The sequence below is a fragment of the Leptinotarsa decemlineata genome, unplaced genomic scaffold (genome assembly GCF_025532065.1).
Source record: "Leptinotarsa decemlineata unplaced genomic scaffold, Ldec_3_MD MMD2_tig00026314_RagTag_RagTag, whole genome shotgun sequence".
NCBI classification, from domain to species: domain Eukaryota; kingdom Metazoa; phylum Arthropoda; class Insecta; order Coleoptera; family Chrysomelidae; genus Leptinotarsa; species Leptinotarsa decemlineata.
In genome coordinates this window covers 13,019,886-13,035,625 of record NW_027412684.1, presented here as the reverse complement: position 1 = coordinate 13,035,625, position 15,740 = coordinate 13,019,886, and the positions used below count along the sequence as shown (strand labels likewise).

Sequence of the window (15,740 nt, the reverse complement as noted above, 5' to 3'; positions counted from 1 at the left end):
AATGGACTAACTGCCTATCAGGAAACAACTACTCCCCTGGCTAATACCACGAAAGACATTGGATTATATCCGACAGGCGTCAGTGCAGGTATCTTCACAGAAAATTTCCTGCATATGAAATTGGCAATGCAACTGAAAGAGTCGACCTTCACTTTTGGAACTATCCCACTTACAGACCGGTTTCGGGCTCATTAGCCACTCATCAGTGCAAGATAGTGGCCATCATCGACCTAAAGTCAATGATATTCCTTAATTGAATGTCATAATTCTTTCAGAGTGTTTCATTCCTCTTCTGAAGTTGGAGCGAAATAACAAAATGTCACTCCATCTAGTGGACGAGGTACTAACCCGATTCCTCTGAATAAGGAAGAAGAATGTTCCTATTAATCAGTGGGCTATGCTTGAAAACTGACAGTAGGCATATTCAAGACTGGCTTGAACGTTTAAAGTTCATTTCTTTAGATTTGTTTACTGCCAGTCTTCAAGCATATCCCACTGACTAATAAGAAAGTTTTTCTTCCTCATTCAGAGGAATCGGGCAAATTACGGATATGCAGTTGGTTAGTACCTCGTCCACTAGGTGGAGTGACATTTTGTTGTTTCGCTCCAACTTAGGAAGAGAAATGAAATACTCTGAAAGAATTCCGATATTCAATTATGAAATATCTTGACTTCAGGTCGATGATGGCCTCTATATTGCACTGATGAGTGGCTAATGAGCCAGAAACCGGTCTGCAAGTGTGCCCGTTCCAAAATTAAAGGTCGACTCTTTCAGTTGTATTGCCAATTGCATATGCTGGAAATTTTCTGTGAAGATTCCTGCACTGACACCTGTCGGATATAATCCAATGCCCTTCGTGGTATTAGCCAGGGGAGTAGTTGTTTTCTGATAGGTGTCAGTCCATTCAACCTACTGTGTAGGTATGTTCGGGAGTGGCTTGAATGTTTAAAGTTCATTTTTTTAGATTTGTTTACTGCCAGTCTTCAAGCATAGCACACTGACTGATAAGAAAGTAGTAAATAGGTCAAAACTTGCATTTCCAATGAAACAACATATACTCCAGGGCAGTTTTCAAATTCCGAGACAATTAGAACCCATTTCTACTCATATATTATTCCCTTTGTTCCTACTCTGACGTTAATATAGGTAAAAACAAGTAAATATTAGGTGACAGTCAGGTAACAAATAACATTAGAAACAATAACAAAATACCAGGAAATGATTCAGTGACCCTTATTTTGTGAGGTTTTCCATGGATGCATGTAAAATCATTGACATATCCGTAGGAATTAGTCTTGTCATCGTAGTCATAGTCATAGATCTTTATTTGCTCCAGTTACAGGAATGTGGAACATGTCAGTAGTAAATAACAACTAAATAACAAAATCAAAGTTTTACATTCATAATCAATATTATCTCACGAGTAGTTTTAAGACACAAAAAAAACAATATATACAAAAATCAGGCATATGTAAATAACATTCATATAGTTAGCATACTATCATTTAAGAATTCCTGCAAGCTATAATAAGGTTTTTCTACGAGATAGCTCTTCAAACGACATTTCATTGTTGAAATTGGAAGATTTCTTAGAGTGACTGGAAATTTATTGTAAATGTTTATAACGCTATATTTGACATTTCTCTGTATGTATGTATAGTTGCATTTCTCATTTCTAAGATCATTCTTTGTTCTGGTGTTGTATAAGTGATCCTTTTCACAATTAATGAAAAGTTCTGATCTGTTTTCTGTTACAAATACTGCTGCTTCATATATATAGAGATTTATCAAAGTTAAAATTTTGCTCCTAATAAAAGCTTCTCTGCAGCTATCGTTTTTTTTCATCTTATAGATATACCTGATAAATTTTTTTGTAGTATGAGTATCCTAGAGATATCAACAGAGTTTCCCCAGAATATTATTCCATATTTGATTCTAGATTGAATATAAGCATGGTATGCAGAGAGGGCCGCTTCAGTTAAGACATGTTTATATTTTGATTATTATATTCAAAGGTATTCAACTCTGGCGAGGATCTATTTGCGAAATGAATTATTTGAGTTTTGTCAATATTAAGTAGTAAGTCTATCTTCTGATAGTAAACAAAACGCGCATAAATTTATGATTCTAGTGGGGAGACAGTGTTCTCAGTAGATTAATTTCACGTCAAAGGTTTCTTCATCAAAACTAAACTGTGAATTAGAAGTAATGTATCATTTCTGCTTGATTTAGCGAAACAGGTGTCGTAGTTTTTGCAGACCTTCCCATGGTGGAAATGTGAAATGTATCAATAGAAGGATAATGAGCTTTTTCCACTCTAAATATTTCGTTTTTGATGAGTTTTGATATGGATATTTAAATTTTCCTGGTCACTCAGTATATCTAACAGATATTTCCAGAATTTCCATTCCACTCGGTCCAATCGTCCTTATCTCCATACCCTGCACTCGCGGCTTTCCCTATTAAAGTTTCTAGGCTTTGAATCTAAACAACCCTCCCAATTTCTTTTCCAGTTTTTCTCCGCAGTGTGGAATTCTCCAACGGCAGTCAACATAAATTCACCCACTTCATACTGTCCGTAATTAACGAGAAGTTCGAGAGGGACGTGGAATCGGATACATCCGTGATTGGATCCTTACAACTATTCGGCGATACTCTCACTAAATTCAGTGAAGACTGTCAGAATGCAGCTATCCAGATGGATTCTCAGCCCAAAACAGAGATACAAGTGAGTAAATATTTTGCCTAGTAAACAATGGCATTGTTTGAGAACGTTTTTACTAACGAATCATTTTTTCATTTTTTGTTATCGCTGGACGCATTCCTCAGTTTGTATCCCTAACCTTTCTCGAATCATAACTTCTTGAAACTGGTTTGACTGCCATCTTGTTTTTCAATATTATGAACTTTTTCGCTTGAATTCCTTCATTTGATATTCATAACAAGTGTCTGCATGTTAAGCCACCATCTTTGGGAGTCCGCCATATTGTATTCAAAATAATGTTTGATTTTTCGTATCCTGTTCAGCAAACCCGTTAATTCGATAATTTTATCATCGTAGTGCATTAACAAATTAATATATCAAATTGGGCGAAGAGGAATACGAGTATGCGATTCAGAGTGACGTCATTTTATACCTATACAACCTACCGAGGCTTCGGCTAAATCCGTGTGGCACTCTATTACTAATCCTGAGGAACACGTTGTCTGTTCAAGGCTAATATAGGACTTGTCTACTATCAGTGCAGATTGTTATGTTTTTGCCAGAAATTCCTTTTCTGGTTATTTATTTTGTGGCGATGAAGATACCAGCCAGTTCTGTTTGAACCACGTTGGTATTTTTTTCCATTCCTCACTTAATTCTTAGGTTCAGTGATCTGGAGTAAACTCCCCATCCTGAGCCTTTTTTGGTTTTTGAGTCGTCTGTATATATGCGTATTGTATTTGTAGCATCTGATTCTGTGTTCTATTTCATTTGTATTTTGTAGGATTTATTAAACACAAACCTGGGTTCAATTGCATCACTGACTGCCTATGACATATACAAATGTATTCACAATACATGATACAATAAATTGTATTTCTACACCCTGACGCGGGCGGAGCGGCTCGATTTCGATATGTCCAAGTGCCCTTCTCGTTCGGTTTTATAGGTTCGACGGAGAGCACCCCCGCTGATGTTTTGCGGTTGCTCTATTTGGCTCGCAGACTCAATTTTTTATACAGTGATACGTCTATGTGACGCCTACTGCTTGTAGGCTTATACGTGAGTAGTGACTTCACTTAGATTAATGGATGATCTCATTCACTACTTTGCCTGTTTTTTAGTATTATCACAGGTATATTTTTCGAAAACAGAAGAAAAACCGAAATTGAGATTTTGTGCTTGATTGTATTCGTTGTTAATCAACCGATCGCGGTTGATCGTTGTTAATGTTGTGTTTTCTAATCGTTGCGTTTGTCAAATATGTCCAGGGCTTCATATAATAGCCCCTCGTGTTTGCGGGGCTGATTATCATGTGCCCCCATATTGATGATATCTGCTGTGAGAGGACTCCTCGGTGAGAATAATTTATAGAATTTGTGAGAGAGTGTTCGCATGCGGTTCGTCACTCTCTCAATTCTGGCTCACACCATCGTGTATCGATTGTATCTTGCATCATTTCCAGCCTTTGAAAAGGCTTTTTCTTCAGGCTGCAAAATACTGGACAGGCGTATAGTACTGCTGGACTAATCAGCTGTTTTTATATTAATAGTTTGCGGTGCTGAGCTTTGAGTTTCTGGCAATAAGCGGCTAAGTCCGTTTTATTGCCGCTCCAGCCCTTTGTGTGGTTAAATTGAATATTAGAGGCTTGTCCAAAATTACTACTAGGTATCGCGTCGAGTCCCGCTTCTCGTCACTTTTGTTCAGAACTCGGTAACTTCCTAAAGATTTTTGTATCACTGAATTTCTTTCGAAAGTTGATGAGTTCCGACATAGTCTGGTTTATCCTGATCCTGTTCCTCTGTAGATACGGGTTGATTTCCTCATCCAAGTGATATTGGATTTTTCTCGTGACTGTTTAGTTTGAGAAAGAGAAGACTCCAGTAACATCTAAGTATATCGCAGTATATCCCTATATACATAGGGAAATCACTCGTAAACAAAGAGTACAGGTATTGTAATAATCAGGATTCCTGCTGGAAACCTGTCTCGATCAAGTATTCACCTTGAAAGTCCTTTCCGACAGATAAGAGTAAATGCATATCACCATGTGTAACGTCATGTTGGCTCTCAGCCCAGACTTTATCAAAAGCCTTCTCCATGTCCAACAGGCCCATGACTGTGTTGTTTCCTTTGTGGATAGACTCCTTTATCTCATGGACAATGCGGACCACATGTGACGTGGTGTTACGTCCCTTCTTGGATGCGAACTGTTTCTCTGGAACTAGTTTAGCCATCAACCCGACCGGCTACCGTCCTACTTGTTAGGCGATCCGCAATCGAAAAAATTTATCAAAGAATTTGCATCGAAAACACTTTTAATGGTGACAGTAGCATACAGTGATTGTACTCTGAGTCAAAAAAATTTTACAAGTGGTGCAAGCTCCTTACAGAAGGTCGCTCGTTCTGGTCGCCCCAGCACATCATCAACCGATGAAAATGTTGAGGAAATGAAGAAAATTGTTATGGTGAATCATCGAATCACTATTAGACTAGTTGCTGAGGATGTCAGCATATCGTTTGGCTCATTTCATGAAATTTTTCCGTAAATTTTGGTCATGAAGTGTGACCACAAAATAAAAATGAATGAAAATGAGCAAAAAATCAAAAATTACGAAGACGATTGTCAAAATATCATTTCTGTTATTTGTGCCACATTCAATGATTCTATATCAATGAATGTGGATTCCAAATTCATTGATACTATATGATTAAATATGATTAAGTTTGAATATTTGATTTTGCTTCTGATTGATACATTTCAGATTTTATGGAAAGCACCTCAGAAAGGAAATGGTTGCATAAAATTCAAGGCAACCGTTGTGGAATCTGTCGACACCTGGTTCAGCGAAGAAGGAAAGTTGTCGAGGGTTTTGTGTGAAGAATCTCCAGATAGTGACGACACTCAACCAAAAATTCTCAAGCATTGCTGCACCTGTGATGAGGCAAAATATGAGGTGAATTTTCTTAAAAAAACAACATTTTCCCACTGAGAGAGATGAAAATTTGGGCAGTTATATATTATATAAATGCATTTCATTAGCCGAATAGTTGAAAAATATGGTGCAGTTGTAGCTATCAAATGATGATTATTTGGTGTCAGGTGTGGAATAGTCTTCCATTCTTAAATAGTCGTCAAATTCAGTTGTTACGACAAGAGATTGCCGACAACTGTTTCTTCTAAATCTGTTATTTTCGTAGAAAATGTAGTTGCAGTATATTCTTTATTTGCAGGTTATTTTTGAGGGTTTATGGTCAAGAAACACCCATCCAAGAGATTTCCCTGCGAACGGATGACTAACAAGGTTTAGTGATATCATAGGAGCGTCTCATACAGTAAATTATACATTCTGGAGCTATGGTGATATAGCTAGTGAAGGTTTGAGACAGCTTGCAGAACATGGAAATACCAGAATGCTTGAAAGCGAGTTAAAAGCTAAGGTTTGTATCATACAACTGTTTGTTGAATCGGATTCTGACACTGGAAATTTCAAAAAAACTTAATGAATGTGACAATTTATGGAACTGCGATGATACATTTATGCTGCTTTTCAGAGTGATCACATTCGCACCATCATCAAAGCCAGAGGTATCAGTTTCCCAAACATCACTGGAAAAACCTTTGCTGTATTCAGGGTGGATAACAAACATCATCTGATGTCAATGGTGTCGATGATCGATCCTTCTCCAGACTGGATTGTTGGAGTATCCAGTCTTGAACTTTGTCTTCGAAACTGCACATGGATGGAATCAAAAGTTCTCAACTTGTATCCATATGATGTTGGCACAGATGATGGAATCACATATTTGGTGAGTGAAATTCATGTCGAAAGTAACAAAGTTGTGTTGGGGTTGAAATTATATTGTTCTCATTTAATTGATCGATTCATAAAATCATAATGTTCTATACATGGCAGCTTTGTGAGTAAGTTTCATTTGGAGCACAAAGTATTCAGTGCCTTTCAATGTCTTTTATGTATGGAATCAATTGGATACTCTATAATTTTACTGAATTCTTATGATTGACGAATATTCCATTAAATTTGTTAGCTCAGGTATAGAGGAGAAGGGGATAATGGGTTATGTTAGGTGCAAGATTCCCACCTTGATACCCGCGACAACCTTCCCACTTGAGAGCAAACCTACTCATGGGGGGTTCGTTCAATTCAATTCAATTCTTTATTTTCCAATCGACAATTTACATTGTATATAAATAGTCAGAATATACTTATGTCTAATCACTTATAGCAACATACAAACATTAAAGATATGAGTAAAAGTTAAAGCACCATACAAATATTTACGGATACAAATATTCTTCAATACTATACAGACATTTCCCAGTTAAATAGTCCCGCAGACGTTTTTTGAAAGTATTGAAAAATTTTATATTTCTTATTTCAACTGGTAACTTATTAAAAATTCTGGGTGCCATAGACTGGGGTGATTTCAAAGATACATTGAGTCTATTAAATAGTACGGGTAAATCATTTTTTTGGCGAATTTCGAAGTGATATTTGGTTTTAGATTGGAGTAAGGTATCTCTCTGCTGAAAAGACCAAATTGATAGTTCGAAAATCAAAATAGACACCAGTGTTAAAATCTTATATTTTTGAAAAAATTGCTTACAGCTAGTTCGACTTGATATGTTGACAAGAGAACATAAGACTCGTTTCTGTGCCAAAAAAACATCTTTGGAGCATGGGGATAGACCCCAGAAACAGATACCATACCGCAATCGACCATCGATTTGGGCGTAATATAAAGAAAAGGATTTGGAAAAGCTGAATACACTTATTTGAATTAATGAATCGAAGAGGTTTTGTATTAAAGTGTATAATATATTAAAATTCTTGCAAAGCGCTTTCGACTTTTGTCATCATCAGTGCTCACCTGAAAGTAAGTGATCTAGTTGAAAAGGGGATTTAGTGAAATTGAAGTTGTAAAATTTTAAGGTTAAAAAATTTGGAAAAATTGTTTGAGATTACTTACTTGTCAGGCAACAGGAAGTATCATGATAAGTGAATTGTACATTGTAATATTTAAATTATATAAAACAAAATAGGCTTATAGCCAAAAAATACATTTTTTGGGTTCAGGCCATGTGGTTCAGTCAAAGTATTTTATGAAGAAGGACAACTTGAGACAGAATGTGTCAAGTGTCATGTTAAAATAATGGTACCAACTTGAGGAGTGGTCCATTATGGGTTTGATTGAATAGTGGTCCATTATGGGTTTGATTGAATATGTAGAGGAAAAATATTGAATAAATTATATTAATAAACTGTGATTAATTAATAATTCATAATCCTCTTATGAAGGGGAAGGAAATCTCTGTTCAAGTTTACTTGAGTATTCAGACAATGATCATTGTTGGAAAGTTCTTTAGAAATCTCCAACTCTTCAAACAAGTCAAGTCTAAGGAAATTTTTATTATCTATTTTATGTAATATTTTGGAATTTCTATTGGGACTAAAGTTGTGGTTGTGAAATTTTATGTGATGGCCAAAGCAGATTTATCAGGTTTTTTTATATGTTCATTAATACGAGTGAAAAGAGGTCTACAGGTTCTACCAATGTAAGATGCCGAACAATCAGAACAGTTAAGCTTGTAGACTCCGCTACAGTTCAATTTGTTGATTTTGTCTTTAGAATTTACTAAAAAGTTACTTAAGTTGTTTTGAGATTTAAAGGAAATTTTTGTACCAGGTATGGTATTTTCTATAAATTTGGAAATAGCAGTACACATATTTTGATCAAAATACGGTAAGGAAAAATATCTCACAGAAGGTGAATTAACCAAGGTGGTGGAGTTAAAGGCCAATCTTCTATCTGATCTGAGTTTAAATTTACTGATTAATTTGTGAATAATATATGGTTGATAACCATTGTTGACAGCAATCTGTTTTAAAGTATTTAATTCTAAATTAAAATTGGAGGGAGATAAGGGAGTGTTCAACAATCTGTTAACATAACAATTGAAGGAAGCCAATTTATGTTGCATGGGATGAAATGAATTGAAAGGAATGACATGATCAGTCTGGGTTGGTTTTCTGTAAATGGAAAAATCTAATTTGTTGTAAGTTTTTGTTATAGTCAGATCTAAAAAGTTTAATTTATTGTCTTGTTCTATTTCAAGTGTAAATTTGATTTTGGGATGCAAGTTATTTAAGGAGTTAAGGATATCATGTGCTACAATAGAGTTGCCATCTATGAAAACCAAGCAGTCATCAACATATCTGTGCCAACTGAGAATATTATCAATTTTATTAGTTATGAATGGATTTTCTAAATTTTCCATGAAAATGTCAGCCAAGAAAGGTGAAAGAGGGTTACCCATTGCTAGGCCATCAGGTTGACTGTAAAATTTATTGTTAAAGACAAAAAAATCTTGGGAAATGCAAAATTTAAGTAAAGTTAATATATCTATTTTGGTGGAGTCTGAAGTTAAGTGTTGAGAAAGCAAGTTAGAAACTAAAGGTAGGGTTTCAGATTTTGGGACAGAAGTGAACAGGTTGCTAACATCAAAGGATATCATGAGGGTGTTGGAATTAGGTTGAAAGTTTTTGATTTTATTAATTAAATCTAAAGTGTTACTTACTGAATTAGCAGGTTTGTAGTTGGTTACATGTTTTATCACTTGTAAGACAAATGTTGACAAGATAGAGACAGGAGTATTGTAAAAGCTTACCACTGGTCTGATTGGAGTACCATCTTTGTGTATCTTCGGGAGACCGTATAATCTTGGAATTTGTGGATTGCTAGGGATTAAATTGTGAGTTTTATTGAATTCAAAGAAAAGGTTTTCACAAGTTTTTATATAACTTCGAGTTTTTGAAATAAATTTGTTGAGAGGATTTGAATTTAAAGAAATGAAATTGTTGGAGCTTAAAAAGTCTTCAACTTTGTTAACATAGTCAATTTTATCAAGAATTACAAGGCAATTACCTTTGTCTGCTTTTGTTAAAATGAGATTATAATTGGAAATTTTTTTAAGTAATTTATGTAAGGAAATATTCAAATTCCTATGACTAGACTTATTCAAGTATGAAGGAGTTTCTTTGAGAGAAAGTTGATATTTTGTAATAGTAAACTGACAGAAATTTCTAATTTTCTGTTTAATCTTATTGTTTTTGGAAAGATTGTCAATCAAGACATCTAGTTCAATGGAAAAGGAAGTGAGATCTTTCTCAGACCGGTCTGAATTCAAAGAGAATTTAAGACCTAAAGATAGAAGAGCTATCTCGTCATCATTGAAAGAAGCACTAGAAAGATTTTTAATACGTTCGTGAAATTTGAATTCTGAAAACTTTTCAACTGAAGGTTGAGAGTTAAGTTGGTTCCTAGTGAGAATAAGGGAGTTGAGTTTCTTGCTTACTTTTTTAAATTTTAAATTACTTTGATAAGCCACTTGGTCTGAAATATCATTGAATAAATTTTGTAACAAAGGAAAATTATTAGAGATAAGATTGTCATAACAAATTTTCAAGTCCACATTAGTACGGTCTAGTTTGGCATAGTGTTTGCAAACAGCACTTCTGATGATTTTTCTCTCAGTGGAGTGTTTCAATTGAGGTGGTATATTGGTTGGCATTGTGGTTCTGGCAAACTTCGGAATGACATCTTCTCTCAAACAATTATTTAAAAACCATATGTCAATTTGTAATAGACTTCTTCGAATTGATAACTTCCTATAGAAATCAGCTGGGGCTACCATACTGTAGATCAATAAAAGGATTTGGAAAAGCTGAATACACTTATTTGAATTAATGAATCGGCATCTTACATTGGTAGAACCTGTAGACCTCTTTTCACTCGTATTAATGAACATATAAAAAAACCTGATAAATCTGCTTTTGGCCATCACATAAAATTTCACAACCACAACTTTAGTCCCAATAGAAATTCCAAAATATTACATAAAATAGATAATAAAAATTTCCTTAGACTTGACTTGTTTGAAGAGTTGGAGATTTCTAAAGAACTTTCCAACAATGATCATTGTCTGAATACTCAAGTAAACTTGAACAGAGATTTCCTTCCCCTTCATAAGAGGATTATGAATTATTAATTAATCACAGTTTATTAATATAATTTATTCAATATTTTTCCTCTACATATTCAATCAAACCCATAATGGACCACTCCTCAAGTTGGTACCATTATTTTAACATGACACTTGACACATTCTGTCTCAAGTTGTCCTTCTTCATAAAATACTTTGACTGAACCACATGGCCTGAACCCAAAAAATGTATTTTTTGGCTATAAGCCTATTTTGTTTTATATAATTTAAATATTACAATGTACAATTCACTTATCATGATACTTCCTGTTGCCTGACAAGTAAGTAATCTCAAACAATTTTTCCAAATTTTTTAACCTTAAAATTTTACAACTTCAATTTCACTGAATTCCCTTTTCAACTAGATCACTTACTTTCAGGTGAGCACTGATGATGACAAAAGTCGAAAGCGCTTTGCAAGAATTTTAATATATTATACACTTTAATACAAAACCTCTTCGATTCAGTAATATAAAGAAATGAGTTGATTCATATGCAGAACTTCCCTAGTAGTTCTGAATTGGTATGATATTGAGTTGATTTTAGATATTAGAATGCGACAGTGATTCTCCCAGTTTGAATGTTGATCTAAATGAAAGCCTAGGAAGGAGATCGAATTATTCTTGGTGGAAATATGTGTGTTATCGAATCCAAACTCAATATCCTCACATATTTTTTGACGAAGGTGGAACCTCATAGAATTTTTTTTCTCAATATTGAGGAATAAATGATTAGCAACCATGCAATTGTTGAAAGACTTCTTGGCATTCTCTCGTCAATGGTACATCTGATTTATCCGAGATAAGAACTGACGTGTCATCAGCATATAAAGTAAATGATGCTGGTACTGATAGGTGTAGAATATAAATAGTACTGGTCCCAAAATTGAACCTTGTGGTATACCCAGATCGATACATCGGATCTCAGAACTTTCAGTGCCAACAGTGATATATTGTTTCCTGAAAGTAAGAAAATCTGATATCCAGTCCAATGGAGATCCTCTTATTTCATAAGTATACAGCTTTGAGAGCTCAATAATTTGGTGCAAGGTGGTTTCATAAGGTACCCCACTCTTGAGGAGACGACTCAGTCGTTACCTGGTTGCACCACCAAACCTTTTTTTTAGGTTCAGTCATTGGATCAGGAGTTGGAGAGTTGAGAAGATCTCGCTCCTGATCTAAGTTCACAAGGAGGTCAGTTAGAGTCATAAGTTCGACATCTATCTCCTCTGAGACTCAGCATCAGGAAGAATTTCCAAGTTTACTCTGTCGATAAAAGTCCCACCAGTAGCTAGGGAAAGAAGGTCAATTACGGCGGAGCCCCGCATTACCGTGACAAGGCGATGCTACGACGAGATGGCGCTCGGTATCTCGAAGGTTCCGTAGATACAGCTGATAGGCTCAGTGTCATTCATCTTCTAGGAACCAATACACATACTTTAGGATCAAGCCATCATTGGAATGCCATCCAGTTAGGGAATAACAGAACCACAAGTGATTCTGTCATTCCCGTATCCAGCGGGGCTAGTGGAATCAGGCATCCGATGGCCAGTTTGCTCAACGCCCACATGACAAGCCAATGCACTCACCAATTGCAGCATGCACAGTAGTTCAGGCAGTGGCAGTGAAAGATGAACAAAGACAGCCAACCCAATAATGATTAGTTTACTTGTTGTTGAAGCCAACTGCAGTTTTGTAACAGAAGTCTCGAGACTGCAGTTTTTGAGACGTATACTTGAAGTATGATCGTCTTGTTTTTGAGTCGATCAATGTTATTAGGTATGTAAGGATTGTTTGGACGAATGAATAATGTGGTTGAATGAAGATCTGACTATGAAAAAAATATATGATAAAACTGACACAACTTGAGCTTGAGCTGCTTTTGCTAAGGTACTCAACCTTGAAGTGAAATCAGGCAGGAGTCTAATCAGGACTTTGCCAGATAAATTGTGTTCTCTAGCCCAGAATTTTTTCGTATTTCACTATTGTTATAGACAGCAAACCGTTGCACAAATTCAAAAGTATGTTATCGAATCAATTTTTCATATTGTACCTCTAAGGAGCAGTATCAGTACGATCTTTCAGTCAACTTTTCATTGTTCCCAATGCGAACTTTTCTGCGTATAATCTGTCAATTCCATCAATCTCCTTGCAGTCTCCAAATCAACCATCCTCTCCCAGACAGCCCATTAGAAGGCTCAGAACCAACGTTCCCGATGACCCAAGGTCCCCCTTCTACGACGTAAGTGGCAACCTGTTGAAACCCTTCGCACGCCTAACACTAACAAGACAGAGACTCTACGAGAAAACCTGTGACCCTGCTCTGAAGGAAGACTCAGACGATGATGCCAATTGCGAGACAGATGATTGGTCTGCGTGGTCAGCCTGCTCAGTTTCCTGTGGAAGGGGGGTTAAATACAAGCAGAGGAGATACAAACACGAAGAAAGTAAGTACAACTGTAATAAAAAACTTACAGAAAGGGCAACCTGTGAGGCTTTGAGGAAGTACTGCCCGTATCAGCGTACCAGAGTTGTGGAGGACCCCCTGTGCGAATTGGGACCGTGGTCGGAGTGGTCCAGTTGTAGCGTTACCTGTGGCAAGGGCGTGCAAACTAGAGACAGGAAGTACAAGAACAGATTCGCTGCTAAGAAATGTACAGCGGGAAAGGTGGATACCCCAATTCTTCAACAGAACTTGGAATGTTTGGGTGAAGGAAAATGTGAAGATTACGAAGAAAGGGTAAGAATAGAAATTTACAAAAACTTTCGTCAGGAAAGAAGGAAATGGTCACTGGTAGAATGGAAGTATGAATGGGAAATAGTTTTATTTTTATGCAGTAAACTGGAATCATTGATTATCATTTCAATCCATTTCAAATTATAGTAGTCTGTTTATTAATACAGCAAAATTACTATAAAAATGTTTATTGTGAAGAAACTTATGTTGACGCTTCTGGGACTCATTACTATAGTGAAAAACGAAGTATTTAACGACTTGAGGAGCAAAAGTACACTTTTCACAATTTCAAAAGTGTTAGAGAAAATTTTCGAAACACAAATGTGAGAACATATTGAAATGAATACAATTATTGAACATAAACATTAATATTTTCAAATCGTTGAATAACAACAAGTGATTCACCTAAATTTTTATCCATCGTCCAAAAGTTCTCACACAATAAATCACCGAACTCTAATTGCCACTCATTTCATGATTCACAGAGTTTACAACAAAATAGGATTATATCGAATACTATGGAATTAAATTGAGGTGTTTCTCAAAGAAACATTGTGACACTTTCATTGTACATTATATATACAAACATCATTCATATACTTGCAAACTTGTTCGTGATGTTGGCCTAATGAATAATCCGAGTTTGTGACTTCGGGAGCCGAACGCAACTTTATCAAAAATCGAAAAAACCACGAAAAATCGGGTTTTTTCCTCCAATTTTGTCGATAATAACCCTAAAGGACTAGTTTTTGAAATCCGGTAGTTCTGATTATTTTTATACTTGTATGTGATGTTGGCATAATGAATAATCCAATTTTTTTTTCGTTTCAGTCGTTGACTGGCCGGCTGCCCATAACGTGAGTGCCGTTTGAACTCGAAATCTACCAAATTTCTGATCCCAGTCCCAGCCTGGGTTTGTGTTTTCTATGTAGGGATACTTAAAGTGAAGATCAAGTGCGCCTAGTGAAGGGAAGAGGTGTAAAACCCTTCTTGTGTCAAGTATTTCTCTTGAGAACAGAAAATCAGCGTTTATTGAAGGGCGTAAATGATATATATGTACACAGTGCTTGTCAGATAAAATACAACAATCTGAAGTTGATCAAAGCAGCTGAAAATCAAATATTACGCCATCAAGGGCCACGAGATCAGTCTTTGAGCAGTTTAATTTCAGAAAACAATGTTGTCTGTGTGAAGACAAAATAACTGAAGAGTTCCTTGTGGCAGAAAGGAAAAAGGAGCCAGAAAGATGGATCAATGTCTTAACTGCGAAAAAGTTGTCTCTCAGTGCAACAATCTTGAAAGCAGCTGAGAAACGTGGTGATGAATGGGCTCTAAAAATGAAACCACCAACCACCGCCAACAGGAAAGTCCAGGGGAAATCGTCAGCATCCCACAGATGAGGCCATGAAAAAGATTTATTCATTTCTGGAAGAGAACGAACAGTCAAAACTGGCTTGTTTGCAAAGAATGGGGAGGACATTTTGATCGATGAGAGACCCTTCAAACACACGACTGTTTGTTTTAAAAACACAGGTCACAACATTATAACCAGTACATGGTATGACAGTAGAAGTTCAGATCCTCAAACAGAAAGACTACGCGCGGTGAAAGCAGCTGCTGAAGTCATACCAGAGGATATACGGTGCAAGTGTACGATACAACACAATTCACACAATCCGTGGATATCCACGCCATAAGGCCTCAACCCCAAAATAATGACCAGAGTTGCAGCCCCAAAATAACTCTTGCGGATGATTTCTTGCGGCTGCTTCAAGGGTTGTGGGAACGCATGCAGCTGCAGAAAGGTAGGATTGAAAAGCAGTCTGCAGGCACTACATCGGGGCATCTTATGACAATATACCTAATGTTGCAGTGGTAGATATCCCAGAAGGCGACGATCTGTCCAATGTCGGAATGGCGGGCACATGACGTCGATGATTCATCACAATCCCCTAATGGGGATACGCCATCCCAATATGTCGATCCAGACACGGTTGGGACCTTCCAAGAGGGCTAAATTGATTTAATTTTTTAATTTATTACTCGATTGATTTACTCTATTGATCAACTACTAATTTGATTTATTACTTATTTATTTATTAATTTTTAATATTACTCGATTTCCTGCAAATAAACTTATTAACTTTTGTTGTACTTATCTTTTTTTCTTCATTATTCGTAGCTTAATAAATAATAGACGAAATCAAAGATCCATCATCGTTTACACTTCTCAT

The 15,740-nt window shown here is 36.1% G+C and overlaps 1 protein-coding gene across 1 annotated transcript in view; it reads left to right on the top strand.

Moving 5' to 3' along the window:
• LOC111510592 (spondin-1) overlaps nt 1-15,740 on the top strand; it is a 48,234-nt gene that overhangs the window by 18,889 nt on the left and 13,605 nt on the right. The window contains 5 exon segments of the mRNA XM_074181440.1: nt 2,515-2,729; nt 5,471-5,662; nt 5,940-6,146; nt 6,261-6,515; nt 12,925-13,509. Coding sequence (XP_074037541.1) covers nt 2,515-2,729; nt 5,471-5,662; nt 5,940-6,146; nt 6,261-6,515; nt 12,925-13,509 — 1,454 coding nt within the window.